Source organism: Cinclus cinclus, chromosome 3 (assembly GCF_963662255.1).
Source record: "Cinclus cinclus chromosome 3, bCinCin1.1, whole genome shotgun sequence".
Taxonomy (NCBI): domain Eukaryota; kingdom Metazoa; phylum Chordata; class Aves; order Passeriformes; family Cinclidae; genus Cinclus; species Cinclus cinclus.
This window is the reverse complement of record NC_085048.1, coordinates 84,478,186-84,504,627: the sequence shown is the minus strand read 5'-3', so window position 1 is coordinate 84,504,627 and position 26,442 is coordinate 84,478,186. Positions and strand designations below refer to the sequence as shown.

General features: G+C 46.1%; 1 protein-coding gene across 5 annotated transcripts in view; it reads left to right on the top strand.

Annotated features, from left to right (window-relative positions):
• The window catches only part of LOC134042662 (uncharacterized), a 60,256-nt gene extending 34,977 nt beyond the window's left edge, over nt 1-25,279 (top strand). For 3 of the 5 annotated variants that reach the window (XM_062490345.1, XM_062490348.1, XM_062490347.1), the window contains 2 exons: nt 8,448-8,501; nt 22,887-25,279. In XM_062490345.1, coding sequence (XP_062346329.1) covers nt 8,448-8,501; nt 22,887-23,015 — 183 coding nt within the window. In that variant the 3' untranslated portion in view covers nt 23,016-25,279. Of the gene's footprint in view, nt 1-8,447; nt 8,502-21,196; nt 21,462-22,886 lie in introns of all 5 variants that reach the window. The other 2 variants (XR_009933072.1, XM_062490346.1) reach the window with 2 other exon arrangements.
• Nucleotides 25,280-26,442: the final 1,163 nt, after the last annotated feature.

Genomic DNA, 26,442 nt, shown 5'->3' with positions numbered 1-26,442 from the left:
GCCTCAGAGAAAACTCAATGAGGGATTTGGGGTTGGCATGGAGTGAATAGATGAACCATCTGATGTACCCTGCAGGTCAGCAGACTCAGACTTTGCCAGACCAGCAGGGAAAGCGGCTGCTGAGGCAGAGATGCTCCATAGAGAGCGTTCACTTCCTCCATCCCCAAATTCCAACCAAAGGTCTAGTGGTAAAAGTGCCAGGGCAAATACAGCCTATTTTATCTGTTCCTAAGGGGACAGTCCTTCTCTACAGGTCCAGAGTATATCTGGAAACTGTATGCCAGAAAGCAGACAGAGGAGCAGCAGAAAACCAGAGTCACCTACAGACAGGCAGACAGTCTGTTTGCTTAGACCACAACTGTATGAGTAGGTAACTGTGTTTACATTAGCTGTGGCTCTAGTGTGATATTCAGGGAAAACTTCAAAAAGCAGCCTGTAATTTGAATAATTTAATCTGTTCTCTGGGCCTTGGGAATAGTGGGAATTCAGATGTTCTGCCAGGTGGCAGACCTTGCTGGCTAGACTTCAGCTCACTCCCTTCAGTAGCAGGCATTGACCAGGCCCAGGAGCCTGGTGCTGCTCTGCAGTGATCACTTGCACATTGCCTTTCTGGCCTGCAGCACAACTGGGCTGTGCTTTTTTAGAGAGCAGTTACTGGTCAGACTGACTTACTGTTATGCCAGTTTGTATTTGCTGTAGGCTCTCATCCATTTCTCTTCAGCAGTGATAGCTGAGCCCTTCCCAGTAGTGCACAAAATTAGGTGATTAATGATACCGTGTTAGAAAGCATTTTGGTGACCACAGGAATTATTTTGTTTTGGTTTTCATGGTCCACTGTTTGCTGAGTGCAAGTCCCTGTACTACATCTCTTTTTGTGAAGGCCTTGCCTGGCTTTTTTAAAATTTTGATTTGTTCTCAGTGATCACTTAATAATCAACCTTTCCTCTGCTGCTTTGTCGAGGTGCACTAAGCTGTCGGTGTTTGCACTATATGGAGGCTGTAGATTTTTGGCCCTTGCTGGCAGAGGTGCTGCCTGGATCACTGGGCCTCCCATCTTTGTTGAGATGGGAGCCCTTTATGACAATGTTAAGAGACCAAATTGTTAATGTTTTGAAGGAACTTCAGATGGACTGAGGATAAATGTGGCAAAAAAGCATGAATGACTAATTCAACTGAATATTAACTGGAAATAACTTTCAAAAGAGTTAAGAGGCTTTTCAGGATGTTCCACAGTATCACAACAGCTTAGTGTTTGGATGCTGGGGTTTGTTTTTGTAGGAGGGCCTGTTGGCCAAACCATTTGAACTGGCCTGTAATTTTGAAAATGCTGTGAGGCTGTTTAACTTCTGATGGAGAAGTCTGGAAACTGTGACTGATGATAATTATTATTTAAAGCTATGGCTGAACTATAGCATTGCTGTGCTGCTTCAGGGGCTGGGCAGGGAGCTTGTGTCTGTGTCTGGGGCATGGATGCACTGCATAGTGGCTTTGCACCCCTGGGCCCAGACAGTGAGTGGTCCCCTGGCACAGGGCATCTCTGGTCATGCACATGCAGAGTGCCTCAGGTGCCTGCTAGGAAAGCTTGGCCCCCTGGTTTGTCTGCCAATTTGTCATGTATGCCTGGGAGCCTGAGCCTGAATGGGGGTTGTTGTCAGCTAGAGTTGCTTCAGCTTAAAAGCAATAAGGAGGAGCCTGTGACTTATTTTTTTTTCTGTACAGCTTTTGTCCTGCAGGACTGAGGTGATGCCTGTGTCCTAGCAGCACTTCTCAGGGCCAAGAAATTAAAGAACCCAGTCCAAAACCAACCTACAAAATTTTTTTTTTTTTTTTTTTTTTTTTTTTCTTTTTTGCTTGTTATTCTCCTAAACTCATTGGGACAGCAGACCTGGCTTTGGTCCTTGTAGAAAACTCATTGCTGTGTTGGCAAAAGGACAGGAACCATAGCCCTGCTGCCTCATGCCCTGCCACGTGGGCATGAAGCACTGGTCTCCTGGGTGGAGGATTTCTCTAAAGGAGAGGGCACTGGGCTGTGATGTTTAAGCCTGAAGGTGCACAGAGCTGTTGTGTTGGGAAAACACTGAAAGCTTCAGCCTTGCTACTGAGCTGTGTCTGGGGCTGTGCTGGGGTTTCACATCTGGCCTGTGTAAGCACTGCCTTTGGGGGTAGCTGATCCCCCTCCTCTAATTCAGCCTGTGCTCTAAAAGGGACCCTGCTGGATCACTCTGCTTCATCAGCAGCATCAGGCTGCTGCTGGTTTGCCTGCATGTGCCTCCCTGCTCCGGTGGCAGCAGCTGTGGGCCTCCCTCCCCTGTGCTGACACAGTGCCACGCGGTGGGACCGAGGTGGGACCCGGTCAAGCAGAAGCCTCCAGCCACAGCGTGCTGCACAATGGCCACTTTGTGCAGCACCCTGACCTCATCTGCCCACTGTGCAGCAGCTGCACCCCTGCCCTGTGCCTTAACCCTCTGCAGCTCTCCCTGCCCCAGCAGTGCTGGGGTTGAGGATGGGCTTTCAGCAGCAGCTGGCTGCTGGGGAAAGCTGTTCCTGCTGGCCCAAACCTGGCTCTGAGGGCTGTTAGAAAAGGAGATGGGGCAGGCTCTTTGCTCTGAAATGCCTTCCCAGGGGAGGAGGGCCATAGGGCTGTGCTTCCTTGGCTGGCTCAGTGTGTGTAATAGGATTGACATCGGGCTGAAGCTCACATGTAGGCATTGCCTCTGCACCCACATCCACTTCACCTTGCTATCCCAAGATGTGTCTTATTGAGGTCCCTTCAGTCCTTTGCTTAATGGGCCATGGAGCTGCCTCCCTGCCTTGCTGTGAGGCAATTTTCTCTGTGCACATTGCCTCACTGGGCATGGTTTTTCCCTTTTCATCAGCCTTCTGCTGTGACTTAGTCTCCTCACACTGTTCTGTTTATTCTTTCAGGGTTTTTTCTTTGTTGTTTTTTTTTTTTTTAACAAAACAAACAACATCATAATTCTGTTTCTCTGTTTCTGTGCTATACATTCAGGCTTGGTCTTTCTTCCTGGAAGAGTCTGGATGATTGGGAAGCTGGGTGGTAGGGTTAAAAGCATAGAAGTAAAACAGGGGGTAATCGAGCTGAGGAGGCTTTTTCTGAAAAATTGGACTACTTAAGCTTATCCTGTCAAGAGCCTTAAGATGTCAGCAAGAAACAGAAATGTCCATATCTTTAAAGTGCATTTATGCTGTGGAGGGTCATGAGCAAAACTAAAAGGCAGATATCCGGCCTGCTTGATGTTCTTTGGAAAGTCTGATCTTTGAGTCAAATTAAAGCACAGTTACTGAATACGGTTTGGTTTTTTTGTTTGTTTGTTTTTTTAAATTTTGAAACCTCTTTCATTAAGGAAGTGAAAATCCCTGCAACAGTCTTAAATTGTAACAAGCTGATTATATATCAGTGTGTAGCATTTGATGAAGTGTGTCATCAAAGGATGAGTTATGTTGGGAAATTGAGAGTTCCTGTGCTCTCTTGCTTGAAGTAGGCCAAACTGCTCTAAGAAAACCAGTATAGTTAAATCACATCCAACTCTGGACAGGCCCCTAAGTTTAAAACTGTGACCAGATAATAAAACTAAATAAATAATACCAATTAGCACTCCCCCCGAACACTAATGGACAAAAAAGTTGCTTTGTCTTTTGGAAGTAGTGAAAATAAAAATATTCTAAAACTAGAAATGTGTATATAAACAGCAGACGTAAGATGAAAAGTGTTTATTAATATCTATTAATGTAAAATATTTTGCACTGTATGCTGGTTTAAGAGTTTGTTCAAATGCTTTAACATTTGGAAATTAAGTTGTGATGTCTTTCTTTAAACTGTGCATTGACAGAGTTTTAAATACTTAGTTTTGAACTGTTGCAGCAATGTGACATAAATTCATTCATCTTGGGGATATCACTTTTCCTAGAGTGATCTAGGATGTGTTAAGAATGTCTGTATTTTGATTATAATATATATTAGTCATCTGGATGGTGCAGTTTTTATAGAATAGTTCTGTGGTAGCTTTCTGCATAAGCAAGTGCAGGCATTCACCATTTCCTTCTGGATTAGTTCAGAACTGCTCAAGTCAATGTTGGAGGACTCGGAGCACTGCTACTTAAGCAGTTGGAGGTATTTCCGGAAGCAAGGCTGGACTGGAGAGCTGTGCTCCAAGAGAAACAGGGCTGGTGGCTCATCTCAGCTCTAATGGGGGTATTTTGATGTGGCAGTCATGTTCAGCAAAGCCACATGTGTGGCAGATCAGGGATTCATTACCACATTTCATTTGGTGAATATACAACTCTGTTATTTCCACTCCCTGCAACTTGCTTTTGAATCCAGGCTCAGGACTCAGAGAGAGTCTCTGAGTTATGAGCAGGAGGTGAGAGTGGTGGGCGGGTTCTTGGGCTGAACTGATTCTGCTGCTTTCTGGAGGGTTAACCCTAAAGCGTTTCAATTCGGCTTTACTTTTAGAACAAGGCATAACTCTTGTGTCCTCAAAAAGGCTTTAACGTTTCCTTAGTCATGTCATTTCCTCCTTTTAGTAGAAGTCACAGTAGACAGCAAAATTAATTTCCCTTAATACAAATAATAGTGCTCTCAAGCTGTATTTTTCAGCTCTGATGCCAGCAGTTCTGTTGGAGACCAGCAGGAAAGACTTTCTGATTGAAGTAGGGACACTGCCTCTTTTTCTTCCATTTCATTTTCTGCAGGTGGAAGAAAGTTTTGGAAACCATACCCTATGGTTTTATTCTCGGCTCTGCTACTAATATCCTCCGTGACCTTTGACAAATCTCTGCTCTGCTCATTGTCATAACTCCCAGAAAACAGCTTGAGGAAATAAAACTGCACTTTCACATTGGTGTAGTAGTTAGGAATGATCCCAGGGTTACTAAACTGAGTATGTCACCTTTCTTATAGGCCCTTTCCCCTGCTTTAGGCTACTGCAAGTCATGTAGCCAAATAAACGTTATTTCAGCTCTGCCTTGTATCTGTGTAAATAGGAGTTAATGAGTTGCTGCATCCCGTGGTTGGCTTGTGACGTGGAGGTCTCCAGAGGGAGGATGAGGAGAGGCTGCCGTGGAAAGTCCCTGGCTGTTGCTAGGCAGCGCTGCATTTTAGCTTCCCTATCCGAAAATCTGCACTCAGGTTTGGCAAGAAAAGGGAAGACTGAGAGATGGAAAACCATTCAAAGATGGCTTGACTTACTTTTTCTGAAGAATGGCTCTGCTGTGCTGGGTGCAGCAAGCATGTGGCTGCAAGTGAGGTGGAAGCAATTTGATTAAATAGAATAATATTTGATAACTTGCCCTCCATGTATTCATTCTAAGCTGTAGGATCATGTGGCTGGCTTGCCCTCTTTCTCCCCCTCTGTTTCAGTTCTTACTGTGATGTGGGATCGGGAAGCTGTAGGAGTGCAGCACAAGTGGTATTGCTCTGCTTTCAGTCTAAGTGAAAATAAGAGAACCTAGTAGTTCCAGGGAGCTTTGTATGCTGAGGTTTATGCTCCAGTTTAACAGCCTGTGGGTGAGGGGATGTCATGTTTTTATTTTTCAGCTAAGTCCATCAAGTGGAACGCCAGGAACCAAGAGGAAACACAAGAGGAACAAAAACTGTTATGTAGGGTATCTTGCTCTTTCTGCACAATGAAACCTTTGCAAACTGTAGCAGTACTGTAACTAGTGGCAAGATTGTCATATAATTAAAGCTTCTCACAACACCATCACTAAAAGAACACTTCTGTTTTCTACTAGAAGAGTAGGACTTGGGATACAGTGGAGCACTTGAATTTCTCTTGGAAGAGTCTGTATGGTTGTCCATCTACCTACAGGCTAGTTCAAGCCTTTCATTCACTCTTTGGTGTCATCTTGTAATTTCTGGCTCTGTTGGTCCTCCCTATATGTTTTAATATGAGGCCAGGATAGGTAAATATCTTGCTGCCTCTGCTGCAAGATATTAGTTGGGAAAGAATGTCTTTTGTTGCACCCTGATGAAGTCATTGGGGGACCTGTGGGTGTGACTGTGCTAGGCATTTCATCCCACTGGACTGTACTGGAAGGTGTTGTACTTGCTCCTTGGCCAACGGAGCTGTTTTTTCCCCCTTCATCAGAGGATTCAGTGGTGCTACTGGGGCAATGTAGAATTTTGTGTCACAGCCTCACTTCATCCTGAGGGTTCAGCCAAGTCCCACTATAAAGCTCTGCTTTACAGTAGCCTGGGGAAGCTGGGGGGTCTCACCCAGAATTAAAAAGCATGTAGTCATGTGGGATGTAGCAGGATATGTTCTGCTCTAACATCATTCTTCCCCTAAAGAATGGGACTCAAAATCACAAGTCCTGATTCTCACTTTCATTGCTCAACCCAGCTTTGTCTCGCACATTTTATCCCACCAGTTGGCTTGTGGCTTGAGCTGTCTAGCTTACCCTTCTTCATCCCACCAGCCAGCATTTCACAGGAGCTGGAAGAAAAACTTAGGGAGAGACCAAACCTTTGCAGGGCCTTACAGGTCCTCACTTTGCCCTTCCTTACTCCCTGGGTTTTGTCAGCCCTACCAAGGTCTCCTTCCTTCTCTCTTTTTCACTGTGTGGTTATGGGGCCCTTAAGAAAGGCAGTGACCTCACAGTAAATACCAGCCTTATCATAGCTGATTTGTAGCCTGGCTGGGAGCTGAGTCCTGCAATATTTTATAGGAATTCTCAGGGTTACTTGTTTGGTTGGACAGCCATGGGCTGGGCTAGCTCCGTTCAGCAGTTCCCTTTATCTCCTGCCTGGTTTGTGCAAAGGACCTTTTGGGTTAGAAACCTTGGAGCTGTGCTGCTAGGTCAGATCTGGGACCCGAGCAGTTAGACATGGCTGCTATTGAGTCCTTTGAATAATGGAGACAGCAGTAGGATTCACCTGCTAAAGGATTAACAGAAAAAGCTCAAAATCCTTGCAGCACCTCCCTTCTTCCCCGTGCATGCTTGGATAGTGAAATATACTGTCCTTGAGCCCCAAACTATTCATGTGAAAGTTTCAGAGTGGGATGTGAGTGTGCCAAGTTCTGGATTTTAGATCAAAGAGGCTGATGTGCATAGAAATGCTGGGTGGATCTCTTAAGTCCCTCTCCAAGTTTTGGGCAGTAATGTGGATTGGGACTGCAAAGACTTGTTTATGGGATGTAGAGTGACAGAGCGGTGGAGGAATGGGACTTCTTCCCATCTCTCAGCAGTACTTTCTACTGGAAAAATAATACATTTTTTTGCCTAAGGACTGACTTCAATTTTGGGATGGTGCTTTGTCTTCTGAATTTTTTGGAGGTCATTTGTATGTTTTGGATTTTTAAAGTTTTTTTGAGTTTCCAAGCCTCCCTGTATTGTGTTGCTTTTATTTTGCTTTGTGCTAGAGAAAGCAGAAGGATAACAAATAAGAGAGAAAATAGAAAAGTCTCACTATTCACCACTCATATTGGTAAAATGGTGGGATGTCTTTCTACAGCCTTTAAGAACTTCATCTGAAAAACACTTTGGTTGCTTTGTGAAAACAGGTGAGTGTGGGGAGTGTTTTCCCATACTTCACACAGCTTTCCAACTGGAGAAGTGTTAAAAAACAGAAGCTAGGAAAATATTTTCTTTCTTTCAAAAGCTGATGGAGAAGATTCTTCCTGACATGTCTCCCTTACCAGGTTTTTCAGTATGAAAAATATAATTGAAGTATTTTTTTAAATGAAAGAACTGTTCTCTTGAAGCCTTGTTTTTCCACTTGGGAGTTGTTTCGTGATGATTTTTGAGGGGAAAGAATGATTTTATTCACTTGTTAGCTTTCAAAACACTGCCTCAAAACTGGGATAGAACTTCAACTCACCTGTTTATTTCTGTAATTTCCCAGAATAATTGCTGGTTCAAGTATATCCTGTTTGCTAAGTTGTGTGGTTCATGTTATGACAACTTTAATGACTCTTGCAATATATGGCAAAGAGATTTAGAACTGCAGGCAGGTGCTTTTACCTTGAGGGGTTTTTTAAAAATTCTAAATAAATAAGCATAATGAAAATATCTGTTAAATAATGGGAGCATCCACATTTACATGAAATAGACTATTTTTTCCTTTGTAAAGGAAGACAAATAAATTCACCTGCTTCAGGGCAGAGTTTAACCACTAATTGATGGAAATTAAGAAGAAACTTCCTTTCAGGCAGTTGTTCTCTTTTTCCTTGTGAAATTTCTTGTATGTTCTTTCAGAACCCAGGCAATCAGCCATTGCCAGAGGACTCTGTGCAGGCTGTGTGAGACAGATTAGACTGATTACTTGCTGGCCATCTTTGGTAATTCTTGGTCTTTCATATCTCACTTAACCATCCATACCTCTTGTTTTAATGAAATCTTGATTAAAGGGGACTCGTTACAATATCCTTCTTTCATTCATTTATGCTATTTCTACTAATCCCTGGATTCTACTTCTCTTTCAGAAGATGCTGCTCAAGAAGAATTGTGGAGCAAAGACTAGAGTAATTAAAATTCATGTAAGTTGCCCTTTTCTGGTGCAGTTTCTTCATCTTTCCACATATACCTCCTGTGGTGATTCTCACTTGAACATCTGCCCAGATGATGATTTCTGGAGATTTCCTGTGGCTTGATCAGCTGCATAACAGAAGTTGCTAGTGTGGAGTATATAATGTAGTAGCAATTTAGGTTAGGTGCTGACAAGGCTAATAATACGTTGTCTTTTCCATTTTGGAGACGGTGGTTTGAAAGCTTCCTTGGTGTAAAAGTCTACATCCCATGCTGTGAGCTCACACAACATAGCTGCCCCGTAGAGTGTCATTTGGATCCTTCTTGACCAAGGGGTGTTTGATAGGGGTGAGAGGTCTTAGGTAGCTGGGGAAAAGGGACTGTACCTGCATCATGCACTGGTGTTTGCAGAACCAGATGGGATATGGGACTGGATGATGACAGATAAGAGCTACATTGCTTGGATAACTTTTTGGCTAGGATGAAACTGTGGTGTCCTGGGCCACTCCATGCTTGACAGCCTGCATCCCTATCAGGTGTGCTCGAATCTCGTCCTTGTAGATTTTGTTGCCTGTACCACTTGAGAGTTTTGTCTGAAGCAGATTCCTGGAGTCATCAGCAAGCCCCTGCTTCCTTTGTGGATGCCTTGTCTTTTGTTCAGTGCTATATGGTGCTGTGGGAGATGTATCCTGGGCTGAATCAAAGTGAAATGTGACAAGTAGATTGGGGGAGGTGATTCTCCCTCTCTGTTTTGCTCTTCTGAGACCCCAGCTGGAGTGCTGCATCCAGTCCTTGATGAAAGAAAGACATGTAACTGTTGGAGCAAGTCCAGGGAGGGCTGTGAAGTGAAGAGGACTGGAGCACCTCCCCTATGAAGACAGGCTGAGAAAGCAGGGACTGCTCTTCCTGGAGAAGATAAGTCTCCTATGAGACCTTCTATCACCTTACAGTACCTAAAGGGGGGCTGTAAGGGAGATGGAGAGGGGCTTTTCACAGGGGTGTGTAGTGATGGAACAAGGGGGAATGGCTTTAAGATGAAGGACAGTAGATTCAGATTAGGTTTTGTGAATAAATTCTTTACAGTGAGGGTGATGGATGCCCTGGAACAGGTTGTCCAGAGAAGTTGTGGCTGCCCCATCCCTGGAAGCAGAGTTGTTAGATGGGGTTCTGAGCAACTTGATCTATTAGGTGTTCTTGTCATGGCAGGGGCGTTGGAACTAGATGATCTTGAAGGTCCCTTCCAACCCAAAACATTCTAAGATTCTTTTTGTTTGTGATCTTGCATGTTGTCACCAAAGGAGGTTCAACTCACTCCACGTTATCCTCCATGTTTGTGATACACAAGCAAAAACAGATTAGAGGGAAGAAAACAAATACTTTTTGTGATGAAGCTGCTAATTTCACTGCAGTGTTTTTTATAGCCTTCCAAGAGGGATGAATGACAGACCAGGATCCTTTCAAGGTTTTTACGTTGCTCAGCAGACGGTAGGAATGATGCCTTTGTCTACCCAGAAGTGCTGCAGTTGATAAGCATGCAGTTGGATGTCCTTGCCCATCACTGCTCTGGAAATGGATTTGGTATCTGAGAGGAGGAGGAGCAGGTAGAGCTGGCTAGAGCCTTGTGCAGAGCTGGAGTGGTATTTTTCTGACCTCTCAAATGCCTTCAGTCAGGGCTGTTCAGTCCTGTCTTCCAGCAGCCCCAAAGTGACCCAATACTTCTGATTGCACAATTAATCTTGATCTCTTACATGCTCTTATGTGCTTCTGCCTGGATTGTTTTTAATATAGTTGTGTCCTTTTGTGCCCCACAAACTTTCCCCAGACTGTGCCTCTCCTTCAGACCTGCCAGCTGTCTAATCCTGCTGCCATGTTGTAGCACATCTTGTTTATCACCTTCATTTATGCCTGTCCTGTGCTTTTTCACTGGGCTTTTTCTGGTGTCCCTGGACACCAGCCATTTCCACTGGTGCTTGGTGATGGTTCACTAGTCCCTTGGGTTTCAGTGATGCCTCAGTGAGGTGGTTTCCTGACATCTTAAGCTCATTATTGTGGCTTATTATTGTGCCCCTGGAGAACCTGAGAGGAGAATTATCCCTTTGTTCCTTAAATCCATGTCAGTAAAATAAACAGCAGAAACTGAGAGCACACTTCTTTGACAGATGGCACAAAATCTACTCTTCTCTGGCCAGCCTTGCCAAACTGGGACAGTGTCTCTCTACCTGAGGCACTTGTGGCTTCCATGATAACAGTATGTGATACTTCACAGCCTCTTGCTGGTCTCTTGTGGTGGCAGAGCTGTTAAGTAAAGTTGCATTTTTGCCTTCATTTTTCAAGTGATTGTGAATGCCTGCTTTTGTGTAGCCAGCTGCAAAAGGAAGCAGCAGGTCCCCGGCAGAACTCTTTGCTGAAGTGCCTCAGCTCTGGAAACAGCTGAGAGAGGTCAATACTTCTGAAAGACAGTGCCATCCTCTCAATCATATAAAACGAAACTTCAGTCCAGCCAGCAGGACATGATTGGTATGGTATTCCTTCTTAGTGTTGCCCAGCAGCAGAACGAGAGGTAACAGGCATAAGTTGAAATGCAAGATATTCAGGTTGCCCAGAGAAACTGTGGAATCTCTGGCCATGGAAAGAGGCACGGTGTGCCAGGATGCAGTCCTGGGCAACAGGCTCCTGCTGACTCTGTTCAGAGGAGGGGGTTTGAACTCTGCTGTCTCTAGAGCTGCCTGCCAGCCTCAACCCTTCTGTGATTTCTGGGTCTTGTCCAACATTGGATAATGGAGTCAGAGCACATTAGGGACCGAACTTCTATTGGAAGGGCTATTCTGAGGCCCTTCTGAATGTGTCCTTTTGTAAAGAGTGATAGCAGGAGGCAAGGTGAGAGACTTGCCTCTCTGTTGCTGATGGTCTGGTGGGACAGGTTCATTGTTGGAACCTGTCCCTTGTGGTGAGGGTAGAAGAACTGAAGACACATATCTTCTCTTAGTGATGGGTTGTCAAGCTGTTACAGGAGGAACCAGGCAGCTGTCTGCCTCTGAACAGGAAACATCACCATGTGAACCCGTTTGCTTGTGTCACTGTAGCACTGATGCTACAAATGTTCATGTTTCAGCTCAGGCAGAGTATCTTTCTGAACTGAGATGGTCACAGATATCAAGACAGTGTACAGCTGGATGAGGATGCAGTGAGTGAACTGGTCTGAGAAGCAGACAAGATGTCTAATGGCTTGTGCTGGGGATTGGAAGCAAGATCCTTGCTTTCTCCTTTCAGTTGTCCTGCTGCTGAATAACTTGTAGGAGAAAGGATCATGCTTATTCCATTTTGTGTGAGGACAATGATGACAGTGACCTTCTAATATCTTTTTCATCCTGTTCTTGAGATCGGTGTCTTACGTAGTAGATGCCTGTTTTTTAAAAAAACCCTGCTCCTTGCTTATGCTTTGGTCTCCATGACATCTTGGAGCTTTGCTGCCATGTCAAGGTGCAAGTTGTTGTTTTCTTATGCATCATGACAGCTATTCCTTCCTCTGTCTTCTGCTGAATAGTCTCCCATGGGAAGGTGAGATGGAGGGGCAGTGTCTTTGCCCTCTGGCATGGAAACACAGCTGTAGTCTTTGGAAATGTTTGAGGTCCTTGGTAGTCTTTCTGAGCAGATGACCTGGGTTGGGTTTTGCTGCTGTTTTAGCATTAAGGTGTCACCTTGCAGTTGTTTCCTGTACTTAAGTTTCCCCAGGGCCAGCTCAGGTGGTGATCGGCTACAGCCTTTCCACTCACTCAGCAGTTCTTAAGTGAGATGATGGGATAGTTATGTGACTAGTCTAAGAACCTAGACAGATTATGGAAGAGAGATTGAAAACATTTTCTAACGTGCAGCTGCTCAGTTTGAAATGTTTTCAGGAATAGCAGCTGTGAGAGGTGTCAGCCTACAATAAAGAGCAAATAATATTTAAAAGAAAAAAGTCTTGCTTGTTTTCCCACCCAGTGAAGGATAATGGAACAGAAGAATCATCCCCTGTGGGCAGGTGAGCAGAGATAAATTAGAGGTGACAGCACGTATATGAACTATGGATTTGTACATGATAGATAAAATGTAGCAAAGCACATGCTACTGCAAGGTCAGGAGCAGGTGTTGGCCTGTGTGGGTGTTGCACATGAACTGGTCAGTGTGAGCATGCAGACCTGGTCCCTGGTGCCCCAAAGTGTCAGCCAGTGTCATGTCTGTAACTGGATTCAAGACACTGGAAGTGGGAGAGGGGCTACACACACACTGTGTGTGGGTATTTTATTGTCCAGAGTGTGTTTGCATGGTTAGGTGTGTTTTGTAGTGGAGTTGCTTCCTTGGTACTGGAAGGAGCATGACACTGTGACCATGTGCTTGTGGGGTGTAACTGCCTCTGCCCTGCACCAGGCTTGGCCAGCTCTGAATGCAGAGACCTCTCTTCCAGTGTATCTGTAATACCACCAGTCTTCAATTCTCCAGGCCTTCTTGGGATGTGGGTTAAAAGTCTGTCGTTTAGTCCTGGTTTTGTTCTTCCTTGACAAACTTCTGCATGCAGTCTCTGAATGGGATTAGAGGAGCTGATCTTATTTTAACAGCCGTAGGTGGGTAGAAGACACCCAGGGGCTTACCAGTTGTGTCTCAAGGATCTTGTTGGGGCTGGCAGAAGGAAAGAAGGATTTCAAGGCCAATCTGATAACCTGTCTGATCAGAGATGTTTTCTGCTATGTAAAAATAAGAATTTTTAATCGGAACATAAACCTCTTGTGCTCTTGCCTTGATCTTATCAATGTTGAGAACGCCCTCTGCTTGGACAGGGGCCAAATCCCTCGAATGATTTCCCTGTCTCTTATCTCTTTACTCTGCATCCTAAAAGGCCACTGCAGAAACATGCTGGCTTTTCTTCTCCTGAAACAAGGTACCTTTTCAGATTGGAGCTAAGTGGGAGATATACTGGGCAGAGCCTTCTGGGCAGATGCCTGAGCTGTTCACAAGTGCAAGGCATACCAGGTGACAAAACAGTATTGGTGCAAACCTCTGATTCTGGCTGCACAGCACAAAGTAAAGATTTCTAAAAAATCAGAAGATTCAGTGTGTGAATGCATAAATATATATATATATATATATATATGAGTATAAACAGCTTGGGCATTTCTCAGGCAGCGGAAATCCCAAACTGCAGCTTGCTAACAGTCTCCCAAACCTTCCTGGCTGTTTCTAGTATGTGACTGAGTATCTAAACCTGACTCTGATCTTAGAATCAACAAGAGAGACTCACCTCCCTGGCCAGTCACAACCTTGGATTACTTAATGGTCAGAAGCCCCTCGTGGAGATTTTGGCCTTGCAGTTTCTGCAGTGGTGTCTTGTCTCCAGCTGATGGGCATGCCTTTGCTGAGCACTTCCCTCTGCTAAGTGGGAGCATTGAGCATCCTGGGCTCCTCCTAGCCCAGGCACTGAACTGCTTGCTGAAGATGATAGTTTGTCCTGGAGAGCTTCAGCCTTTATTCTAAATAATTCCTGACAAAAGACCTTGTCCAGAGTTTCCTCAGTGTGGGGAAGGGTCCAGTGTAGCCAAGGGGGGAATGCCTCTGTCTGTTAAAAATTACTCCAGATATCTGGCTTTTACTGGATTTCATGGCAAAGGCTAACCAGCCTTTAGCCTGCCCATAGCAGGTAGAGTGGGACTGTCGTGTCTCTCTTCTGTTTCCTTAAGGATGAAAATTTTTATTGCTTCCTGCTTTTCATAAATTCCTGCCATGTATGCCCTTGCACCTGTTGAGTCATGTAAGTGCCCACAGAACAGACTTTGTGGAATGACCAAGAGCTCTGTAATCCACACAGCACCATGAAAGTAGCAAGTGGTGAGTGAGGAGGCTGACTTCCTATTTTTAACACTGTTCCTGGTTTGTGGTCTGATGTGGGCTGTGGGTCTGGTTTAAGAATAGGGGGAGGTGGGGACTAGTAGAAACAAGGTACAGCCCAGTTGCTTCTGGGACACCATTGTGTGTCAGTGGTGGCTATGGCTACTGGCACTGTGGTTTAAGGGAATGGAAAGTAGCAAGGCATGTTTCATGGAGAGAAGAGGATCAGATTTATTGGCTTCTGGGTCATATCCGAGTGATGGAACAGAGAGAGAGAGAGATGTAGGGGATGGCACAGGGTCACAGAGAGCCACTGTTTTCTGTCAGCTTAAAGTCCAAGATGGCTGATCAGGCACATCTTTTCACTTCTTCCAGGCCCACTGCAGTTGTTCCTGCTCCCTTTCTGTTCATATGGCTGTGGGAACCTGACACCCATTTCCTCTCCCAGTCCCTAGAGCTGTGATCCTCTTTTCCCACACACCTCTCCCATAATACACCCACTTCCTGTGCTTGCCTTCCACAGCTGGGGTGGTTTGTCCAGAGGCAAGCGCACTATGTCAGCATGTGTTTGCAGCCTGCTCATGCCAGGCTAATTAATCCTCACTTTGCAGGTTTAATTTGTGTACCCTTCAAGTTGAAAGCAGCATGCTGCCCTGTGCCAGCCTGCCTGGCCGGAGGGAATCTGCTTGCCCTGGCCTCATGCAAACTGCAAGCTGCACACGCCCAAGGACGCACCACGTGCCGACTTTGTGGGAAACATGGTACCTGGGGTTCCTGGCCCCAAGGGAGGAGGACTGTGAGGCAGCTGGTGTGATCCCTCTGGGAAGAGGGTGTTCCTGCTACACAACAAGGGCTGGAATGGGGAGGGTGGAAAGGAAAGAAGGAGAGGGTGAGGTAGAGTCACTTGTGTACAGACCAAAACTAAGGACTCTACTCAGATGCACTTGGAGATTTAGGGTGAGATTGTGCCTTGCCTGTGTCTGTGTGTGTTTGGAGCTACTCTTGTGCCTGCCTCTTATTCTGCTCAGGCACATGCAGACCCTGTAGTATTTGCAGGAACTGCTGCAGGTATGCAGGAAGCACAGGCAATTTTTTATGAGAAGGAAAAAAAGTGGGTTCAAGACACAGCTCCCTAGTAGGGAAATGTGGGTTCATTCACTTGTTCCCAAGAGATTGGTTTTGCCTTCAGAGTATGATCTTCACTGGGACCCTGGAGTGGTGAGTTCCCCAACTTGGCCAGGGAGCAGCAACAGACTGCCCCTCTGAATGACCCATCTGTCCCTTTTATTTGCGCAGCCTCTTCCATCCAAGTTGTCAGGCAGGCAAAATCAAAGCCTGCAGTCAGTTTTGTCCAAGACGTATCTAAAGATGTGTGAGAGAGGAGAAGAAAGGCTTATCATGCTGGTGCCAGCAAGGACCCAGAGTTGAAACTGGCTATTTCTGCTTTTGGGCAAGTGACCAACAAGCATCTGCTAGGCCCTTTGAAGTACATTCCAAAAAAGGTTCAGTGTTGTCTGTCTGGTGGCACCTCTGTAAGTCTGATAGTTGCCACCTGACAACTCTGCACACACATTTGCAAATGTTTGATTTTAATTTTTTTTTAACCTTTCTAAGAGGAACAGTGGTTTGTTTGTAAGCCATTGAACTGTTCTTTGCAATGTGATGGTATGGAAAGAAATAGGTGTTAGGCAACCTTATGTTGGTGATGGCAGACAGGTCTTTCAGCCTTTTAGGGGAGGATGATGAAAAATATACAAAAACAGTGCTCACTGCAAGGTTTTGGGTTCCTTGTCAGAACAACATTTGGGGATGACTTTTTTTTTTTTTTTTTTTTTTTTTTTTTTTTTTTTTTTTTTTTGGGAAGAGAAAGGAAAAGAGTAGTCCTGAAATGAAGCTCTTGCATGAATTATTTTTTTAAGTATTCCTTGAAATAAAATTCTATATGAACCTGGGGGTGGAGGACAGACTTTCAGGAGGAAAGGAGTTTGCCTGTGAAAAGCTCCTCCTTGAGCTGCTCCAGGTCTGTGACTGGAATAAATTGTTAGAGGCCCTATCGGAGTTAATGAATAAGCAGTTAAATGTGAATTGTTGCTCCACTGGAGGAGCTGGTCCTGCTTGCCAGCAAGTATTTCTTGAAAACTGCCTGAAGCAAGACTGTAATTGAAAAGAAATCGCCTCTCATCAGAAGGTTGAAACACCTAGAAGTTAATTAATTCACCCCCCCCTGCCGCTTGGCTGTGGCGTACTGTTGTGGTTTAACCCCATGACCAAGTAGCTAACTTGCTACCCCTTTGGGGTGGGGGAAAGAATTGGGAGGGTAAATGTGAGGTGGCTTGTGGGGTGAGATAAAGGCAATTTAATAGAGAAAGCAAAATGCATGCAAGCAAAGCAAAACAAGGAATTAATTCACTGCTTCCCATGGGCAGGCAGGTGTTCAGCCATCTCCAGGAAAGCAGGACTGCATCATGGTTACTTGGGAAGGCAGAACACCAGCTTATGCCATCATATGGTATGGAAAAGTCCTTTGTCCAGATGTCCTGGCCATTTCCTTCCCAGCTTCTCATGGCCTTCCAAACCTTCTCACTGTCAGGGCATGAGAAGCTGAGAAGTCCTTAACTTAGTATAAACGCTGCTTAACAGACTGATATTTTTAGTTATTGCTGTCATCATGATTCTCATCCTAAATCTAAGCCACAGGACACACCAGCTACAAGGCAGAAAATTAATTTTATTCCAGCAGAAACCAGGACATGTATGTATTATGCATTGGGGAAACTGATGCAGAGATGTTGGGAAGTAGCCTGGTCAGAGCCATGTCTGGAATTACAGATGTAACTCGCAGCAGGCATGTGGGTCCCCTTTCTTTGCTCACAGGTGATGGCTTCACACATAAAAGTTGAAGAGTGAAGTTTATTTTTTAACAGTTTGCAGGGATGAGAGGAAGGAGGACAAAGTGGAGTTAAATCAATGTACCTGTAAATGTTCCTCTGTGGAGTCTGACAGCCTTTACTCTTTCTGTGCCCTGCCTGAATATTGGTGCTACCTCTGGCTCTGCCCACTCCTGGGCAAGGCAGCTGTCTCACAAACAGGCAGCATCCCAGTCAGGCTTCTGTCCTTGCCAAAGCTATTCTGGGGATTTATTCCTTTCCACACAGGGTGGTGGTGGGAATCGGATGCGCCTTTACAACTTGCAATTACATGGTGCCTTTCATCCCAAAGGACTTTTAACAAGTGAGTCTACAGACTGCAAAGGGATCATTCACCCACCACTGGAAGGCAGCATCTTTTAAATGGAGCTCAGCAGCATTTCCCAACCACTGGGGCCCAAGAGTAGGAAAGAAGGGACTCCTGTGCTGGGTTGGCCTTGAGTAGGGATGGGTTGGCAGAGTGCAAGATGATCTGGTTTTGAATCTCACCAGCTTACTAGAGCTCTCAAGAAAGAGGACCAAAGAGTCCTCTTAATTTTCCATCACCCCTAGCACACGACTCCTTTTGAAGATGTTGTGTTAGGTAACTGAATTTCCCCCCTCCTGTGGGGGTTGTTATTCCCGCAGCTGAAAGCTCACTTGGACCTGTACTCACTTTGGCTTTGTCCAAAGAGGAGAACCGTGATTCTATGGAATCATGAGACCACAATCATGTTACTGTCTGCATTTGGGATATTTTCCCAGACTTCACAGAAGTAAGGAACCTGTTCCTAGGAGGAATATGGCTTCATATTAATAGATTTAGCTTTACATGTTTGTCTTCTTCCTATATATTGTTTCCTTGTTGAAATGTACTATTAGGTTAGAGTTGGGTTTATGGAACAATTGTGCATTTGTTTTCTGAGACCTGCTAATATGGTTGAAATCAGCACTTCTTCTGTGATGTTTAATCTTTATGGCCTTCTTTGAGGCACCTCCCTCCATTCACTATATTTAGGTGCACTTCTTTGTTAATACACTTCAGATATGTTTCAAACCTGGTTATTTGCCCCCCTGAGATTTAAGGTGATAATGCTATTGGTGGGAGCAGTACATGTTGGCTGGAGTGTACATGTAGGCACATATACATGGATGAAGAGGCATCCTTGACTAAGGTGGTCTGTGCATAGTTGCTTGAAATGTGTTTGACAAGTTTGTCTTCCTTGGGAGCTCATCTAACTCAAATAGGGTGTGCAGTGGGGCAGTGTGGATATCTTCAGGTGCTGGAACTACCTTATGTTCTGAGCAGTGTACGAGCCAGTGATGAGCTGTGGTGCCTTAGACCATCCCCTGGATGCTACGAAGTTCCAGCCCTGCATGACTTGAATTACTTTACAAGCAGGCAAGATTTGTATGAGTGGAACAGCCCTCCTGGTGATTTCCAAGTCAGGAGGAGTCTGTGTGTGCACAGAGGGATGTGGACAAGTGACCGGCGAAGTGCCTGTGTGCTGGGGAGAGCCTGAGGCGTGTGAGGGCAGGTGAGTATGTGCAAGTGAGCACGTGTGTTTGACAGAGGATATGTCTGAGTCTGTGTGCTCTCCTGTGGCAGCCCAGTGAGTCTGACTCGGGCCATTCTCCAGCTGTGTAAATACATTGCTTAGCAAACTGAGGGCTCTGGTTAATGATTTCCATGAGCACAGGGCCCATATTAGGCTCCATTCTGTGAGCGGTACCCAGCTGTCCGAATGCCATTAGAGTGAACACATGAGCCTTTAATGTCAAGTGCATATTGTTTGTGCTCTGAGGAGCCTCGGCAGGAGCTGGCCTGGGGTTGCTCACCAGGGGCTGTCAGGCAGGTTTGTGGCAAGCTTCTTGGGGACCTGCTGTGGCAGCAACAACTGCAAAGTCCCAGGCATGGCATGCCCAAGGAGAAGGGTGGGCTGGCTAGGGTGCTTCTCCAGACTACAGGGAGGCAGCTGGCCCAAGTGACAGGATGGCAGGAACGTGTTCCCTTCTCTGGCAGCTGGCTCTATCTCTTTTTGTTCTGGAAATACATCTTCAGAGCTGTGCTTTGTGGTACTCATCAGGACCAGACCACCACATGCTGTGATCCCAAATGGTGTCTTGGACTAAGCCAGATCAGGCCTGGTCATCCCTAGAGCTGGATATGAACTCCAGTCTAAAAATGTTCCTCTGCAAGAAGAGAGTTGAGGGATTTGGAGATTTCTTACCTCCAGCAAGATCAGTACCAGAGGTGCTTCCCTGTCAGTCAGGGAGCAGGTGCATGAGGATCCTGTATTGCTCAGGGTTATAAAGGAGTGAAGATTGATCAGGGTATTGCTGTGGATGAGCGCAGACAGGTTAGTGCCTCTCCTGTTACTGCCTGCAGTTGAGCACAGGCCCTTTCTCACTCTGCCTTTATCTGCTGTTGTTGAAAGCCAGCAGTTATCTTGTGGCTCCTTGAGAGGTTTGGGTGCATTTTGAGCCCCACTTGCTGCTGTGTGACTACCCATGAATCTTGGCATCCTCCTGTGTCTTCTCACATACCTGACCTTCAACCTCAACCCTTGTTCTGTGCCCATTGTACTGGCAGTGCCCTGGGAAGGTTCTCTGCCCCACACATTGGCCCCAGAAGGAGACCCAGAGAGAAACCATTGCACAACTTACCACCCCAAAGCCTGGTGAGTTTTGTAGACTACTTTTGTCTGTCTTTCCCCGGCCTCTTCATCTGCCGTCTGCCAAAAATGAACGGATTCAGCTGCCTTCTCTAATCCTGTCTGGCATTTCAAATTGGAGGGGACTGCCAGGTTCTTTGTTCCCATTCCCTCTTGGCACTGGCAGGGGACCTTCTCTGTTCTGGAGAAGGACAAATGTGCTGATTTATTCTGCCCCTTAGCTTTGAATAGGGGTTGCTATGTTACCTTCCAACTCTGAGGCCTGCCAGAGCACACACCATATATAACCCCACAGCAGGTGGCTATTGAGTAAAGGCCCTTAAATCTGCCTCTCTTGTTTCTTATGCTGCTGGCCAGGGTGTCAGGGGGATGTAGCAGGGCATGATTTGCTGGCTGAAACTCCAGGCACAGCTGATGCCAAGCACCATGTTGGCATTTTCCATTCTCAAGTGCCCGTCTTAATTTGCAGAAGAGATACTAGCTAGGCAGGAACACGCTGCCCACACTGGCTTTTAGAGGTCTTTCCTGACATGAGAGCTGCTTCCCCATGGGGCTTGAGCTGTGACCAAGAGCCTGGAGACAAGAGACTTCCAGAACCTGCTGTAGTTACTGCAGAACTCAAGGCCTGGCTTGGACATTTCCTTAGCTCACTCTGATTTGCTGTGGGTGTGTTTGGGTGAGACAAACCATCTGAACAGCAACAATTTTTTGGGGATATTTGTGTGTTGTTGTCTTGTGATGGCAAGTTAAAACCCAGGCAGAGGAGAGGTGGAGGCAAAAGAACATCACCTTGCCGTGCTGTTGGGTTGTTGCAGCTGTGTGATAGACCTGAATCTGAAGCGCTAACAATGAACTTCTGTCTTCTGTGAGACAGTACAGTTGGTATTTGTTCCTAAAAAGCCTAATTCTCTGAGAAACAGTTGGACAGTGCAGGCTAAGCAAAGGAGACCATGGTTGTAGTTAGGAAAGGCCTAGAAGAGTAACAGGGAGTCACGTAACACCAGAGCCCAGTCTGAATCACATAGAATGTTAAGAGTTGGAAGTGACCATAAAGATCATCTACTTCTAATCCCACCTGCCATGGGTAGGGATGCCTCCCATCAGACCAGCTGCTGAAGGCGTTACCCAGCCTCACCTTGAGCACTGCCATGGTTGGGGCATTCACAACTTCCCTGGGCAACCTATTTCAGTGGCTCACCACCCTCACAGGAAGGAATTTCTTCCTAATATCTAGACTAAATTTCACCTCTTCCACTTTCTACCCAGAACTCCTTATCCTGTCACTACAGTTCTTGAGGACGAGTCTCTCTCTGGCTTCCCTGTAGATGCTTTCCAAACACTGGATGGATCCTTTAAGGTCTCCATGCTACGTTTTTTACCTCCAGGCTGAACAGCTCCAATGTTTCCAGCCTGTCTTCATTGGGGAGGTGCTCCAGGCCTCTTAATAACTTCATGTCTTCCTCTGGACTTGTCCCAACAATTTCATGTTGTTCTTCTGCTGGGGACTCCACAGCTGGATACAGTACTTCAGGTGAGGTCTCACCAAGAGCAGCCTAGAGGGGGAGAATCACTTCCTTTTGACCTGCTGGCCATTCTGCTTTTGATGCAGCCCAGGATTCCACTGGCTTTCTGAGCTGTGAGTGCATAGTGCCAGCTCATGTTGAATTTTTCATCAACTACCACCCCTGAGTCCTTTCCTGTAGAGCTGCTCTCAATCACTTCTCTGCCTAACCTGTAGGTTTTTGGTTTTTTTCCTAACCACTGTGAAAATAGTGGTAAAGCCCTTCCCAAGAATGATGGATGTGAGCTGAGAGTAGGGGACATTTCCATGAGTTTCTCAGCTGCTGAATTTTCCACATATTACTTGGGAATGAACTCTACGGAATCATGATTAAACACTCGCCTGGACCATAGAGCAAGTGAAACCTCCTGTCCTGGCCAAAAAGTATCAGTGAAGTCGCTGTCCCACTAGTGCTTCTGCTTGCATAAGAAATAAACCAAAGTTCCTGAAAAGTAAAAGGAGAGCTCTTCATATTTACCAGAATAGAATTACTTCTTGGGCACCATAATCCCTCTGGGATCCACATATTCCAGCACAGCCTACTGGAAAAGAAGCATTTCTGTCCTGTCACACAGTACAAGGGAGTACATGGCAATTTCTGGCCTCCCCTTACTCTGGACCTGCTCTGACCATGCTCTGAACACTGGGAGCAAAACGGGAGAGGATGGTGTTTAGTGGCCATGGTAGAAACCAGTCTGTAAGGCCTTGGGGGTGGGATATTTTCCTCTGAGCATCTCTGTCATTCCTTGTCAAACTGTAGAGTCTGGAACCAAAACCCTGGAGAGTTTCAGCTTGCCTGGGACTTGAAGAAAGAGTGATTTGTAAATCCTTATTGGAGAACTATTGAAAAATGGGGCTGAAGAATGCATTTCCAGGGATGACTTGGTTTGTCTCCATGCTCTAAAAGTGTATTAGATCTTACTTCAAGGCCAAGTGAATTTAGCTTTTCCATGTGATACCTTTTAATAGTGATGCTTTTCTGACTCTGGTACTCTAAATACATCGTGGTTATCCTGTTTCACTTAGTGGTTACAGGTGCCATGGGCCCTAGTCATGTGGATCCTAGGGACCTCAGTCCTGGAGGAAGAGAGGTGTTCCTGCTTTTTATCTTGAAGCGTAAGGGCAAGGATGTGAGCAAAGTGCCATGGTCCAGTTGAGGTGTTAGGGCATGGGTTGGACTCAATGATCTTGAAGGTCTCTTCCAACCTAGTCATTCTGTGATTCTGTGAAGTGCTTCCACTGCTTGTGTTAGTGCCATTTGCTGCAAGTACCATGACCACACATTCAAGGAGGCATAATTGTATCAGAGAGGGGGATGACAAAGCACTCAAGGCAAGAACTTCACTGTTTGCAGCTGATATGAGCACTGACATGCCTCTCTTTATTCCCCTGCAGAGCATCAATGGAGGCCGCCCGCCACCCCACTTTATGTATGATCCCTCCACTTTTGCCTTCCGTTCCCTCAGCACCTTGAAGCCGCTGAGCCCGATAGCTCCAGTGGAAGAACCGTCATGTGCCTACTGAAGGAGTTTCTCCAAAAAACCTCAGGAACTATCAACCAGTGTCCTGCCTGGCAGGCAGAAGGGGAGGTGGTGATACCCAAGGGGAGGGCTGGGAGAAGAAGGGGCAATGACACATCTTTGCAATGCAGCTGCTCTGGCAGGAGGAAGCGAATGGCTTGGCAGCAGTGCCTGTCATCATACCACTGATGGATCCGAGCAGTGGCAAAGGGAGTGAGTTTTGTCTTTCAGGGCAAAGCAAACCAATCAGGTCCACAAACTGCAAGAACTGCCACCAAGGCAGTGTCAAACATGAGGATGGTGGTAACTGAAGATATCCAGGAGGTGTTCAGGGGTTAGTGTGACCTGCATGGCAGCAGGGGTGAATCATCAAGCTGTGAAACCAAATCCAGTCAGTTTCCCAAGGATACGTGGGTCTACAGTGCTTTGCTATAGACCTGACACTTCTCCCACTCAGAAGTGAGCTCAGGATTAGAGAAAGAGCCTATACAGAGCTGCTTGCAAAACAAGAAGATCCCTCTCTGAGATTGTTATAATTGCATTTGCATCCAGCTCTCTCAAGTGGAAAACCCTAGAACAGGGAGGTGTGTGGGGGAGTAACTGGCACATTTAGCTGTGCATTCCAGAAGTCTGATGGCAGTTCAGTGATACTGTCCAAAAGGAGATGGAAATGGGAGAGTGAGACATCCATATGTTGATCTGGGGTTGGAATAAAATTCTAGAATTGGAAGGTCTGTGTTGAACCATCCAGGAAGATGCAGCACCCAACTCCAGTCCTCTCAGCATCATCAAAGAGAAGAACTTGGGGGTGACTGTGTTCTTATGGATCTCCTCTCTGCTGAGGCAGAGTGTGCTGGGGTACATAACATTTCTCCATAGTATTGTCCTACTACATGATGGTGGAAGTAACTGGTACCACCAAACTCAAACCAATTTAATGGCAAGCAAGCTTTCCAGTCCTCTTGTTTAGGCTAGCTGCTAAGTTCAGGAACAATATTCCCAGATGAAGCAAGGAGTAGGAAAAAGCAGTCGATTTTGTGGCTGTTGGTGGAAGAAACAGGAGGGCAGTTTGAGTGAAGATGGGGAACATTTCTCCTTAGACAGTTCTGAGGCTGTTGGGACCATGTTGGGCTTTTCTACCACTGGTGTTTGGGATCTGTCCTCAAGGCATTGTGTGTGTTTTGTGCCACAAGGCAGGAGTTAATAAAACAAGTTCTTACCTCTCCTGTTGAGGCAGAGGAACAAGGCGTTTCCTTTTGCTGCACCTGGTGGAGAGGGTAACCTCTTTGTGTAGGCATTCCCCACCATGAGCCTGCATCTGAGTGCAAGGGGAAGCAAGTAACTTACTTTTTGTCCAGATCAAGAGGAGCAACTGTGAGTAATACAAAATCATCTTTGTTTTTTTTAAATCTTCCTTAGTGTAGAGTCTCTGATGCTGCTCTTTGGTTGAGACCAATGGTCAGTCCAGCTGCCAGCAGGAGGGTACCCAGTGAACTGGTCTGGGTCCTTCACTGAAACCCCTGGAGAAAATCCAATGGCTGTAGGCTTGGGGACCTGAATCCCCCAGCCTACTCTCTTCTCCCTAGCTCCTGTCATTCAGGCAGGCAGAGCAGCTGAGCAAGGTGGTGAGGGGATGTCTGTCCTGATTTTGTCCCAGCTGTGCCTGCTCTTTGGCTCCAGACCGTTACAGCTGGGCCACCTCCTGCACCAGCACCACCTCCAAGAGGTGTGTCTACTGGTGAGGGACTTTGGGCAGACTGTCATAGTTCCCTGCAAGTCCCTATTTCTAAGAGAGCCCAATTCCTCTGCTGATTCCTCCTGCCCCTGTAGAAATCCTGCTTATCTTGTTTTGATGGCACACCTCAGCTTTTTAATTGCTGCCAGATCAAGCTGACCAGTGCAGGATAGGAAGCATTGCTCCTTTGGACCAAATCCCTGTGCTCAGGAGACGGGACAGTCATAGCCTGGTACCTATCTAAGAGGCACATTCCTTGTGCAAATGACTGAGGTGGCAGCCCCTGCATGGCCCTGCAGCCTCAGACTTTGCTCAGCAAGAGCTGCCAAGGTGCTGGGGCCCAGAAGTGTGTTCCTGCCAGCCAGCAGGTGGGGCAGGCTTCCTTGCCCCAGGGTTGGGAGCAGGGAACAGGCGTGTCCTGCCGCTATTGTTGCCTTTTACTACTTTTGTAACTTTTCTGTCTTTTTCAATCAGAAGAAAAAAAAATTAAAAAAATTAAAAATCCCTCAATGAAATAAAGTGTAACAGCTTCTCTATTCACACCTCTGGTGCGTCTCATGTATTTGCCCTCTTCTGTGTTTGTGGGCCAGGGTATGGAGAGGGTGGAGTAGAGTGAGCTATGACAGTGCCGCCTGTCCCAAGCACTCCAAATGTAAGGAGGCCACGTCTGCTAGTGAATGGCTTTCAAAATGAAGAGCTTTACCAAAATGAGTGCCAGGTTCTTTGTATGTGCAACTGCTCCATTTGAGGTATGGTGTCACTGCTGTGGTGTATTGTCACTGGTGCTTCCCTCACTAAGATGGTGCTTTGGCTTTCGAGTGACGTGTCTAGTGCTTGGGCAAGTCAAATGTAGCCTGACTGGAGGTTTCCAGCCACCCACCCCGCCCCCCCCCCCCAGAACAGAAGAGTGGGTAACTACCCAAATGGTCTTTGACTTGTAATTTTAGCTTCAGGAAGTCTTGCATATCTGTCCTGAGATTCTCCACAGCCTTTTTGTTTACAGCCAGAGCACTTTTTCTTCTCCATTATTTAGTTATAGTTCACCCCTTCCTCTGTATTTTGCTCTAAATACTCATCTGGGGTACTTGTAATGTGCATTCCCCATCCCTTGATATCTACTTGAGCTAATTCCTGTCTCTCCCCCCACTCTTAACCCTGTATCTTCACCAGCATCTCACAAGGCTATTACCTATGTCCCCTTTTCCAAGGCCTCCTGAGAGACATTAGCATAGATTCTCTTAGCAGTTCTACTTCCATTCATTCCCAGGAGGCCTTTTCCATTCTTCCCTCCAAGCTCTGATCTCCTCTAGGCTTCTTGCCATCTTATCTTGAAATCCTCCCCTCTCTGTCAGCTGCAGCTTTGTTAATTGGCCTTGGCCAATTTTGCAAGGGTTGTGTGGTGACTTGCTGGCTCCCCCGAGCCCTTGTTTTTGTACCTCCCTTATAGAATGCCTTTCTCTGGGATGTTTCTTCCAGCACAGCCTGATCCCTCAGCACACCCACCCTTGGGGCCCCAGATGCTGTTCAAAGCCGTGGTGGTGGCTATGACTCCACAAACCCTGATCATCTGTAGGCCTCTGCCAGGTCACGCTTGTTTTAAGCCCATTTTGTATATTCAGAGAGAGGGATGCACTGACCTTGTATCTGCCAGGCTGGAGGTATGGCCACCAAGCGCTCCGAAGCCAGGGTACAGCCA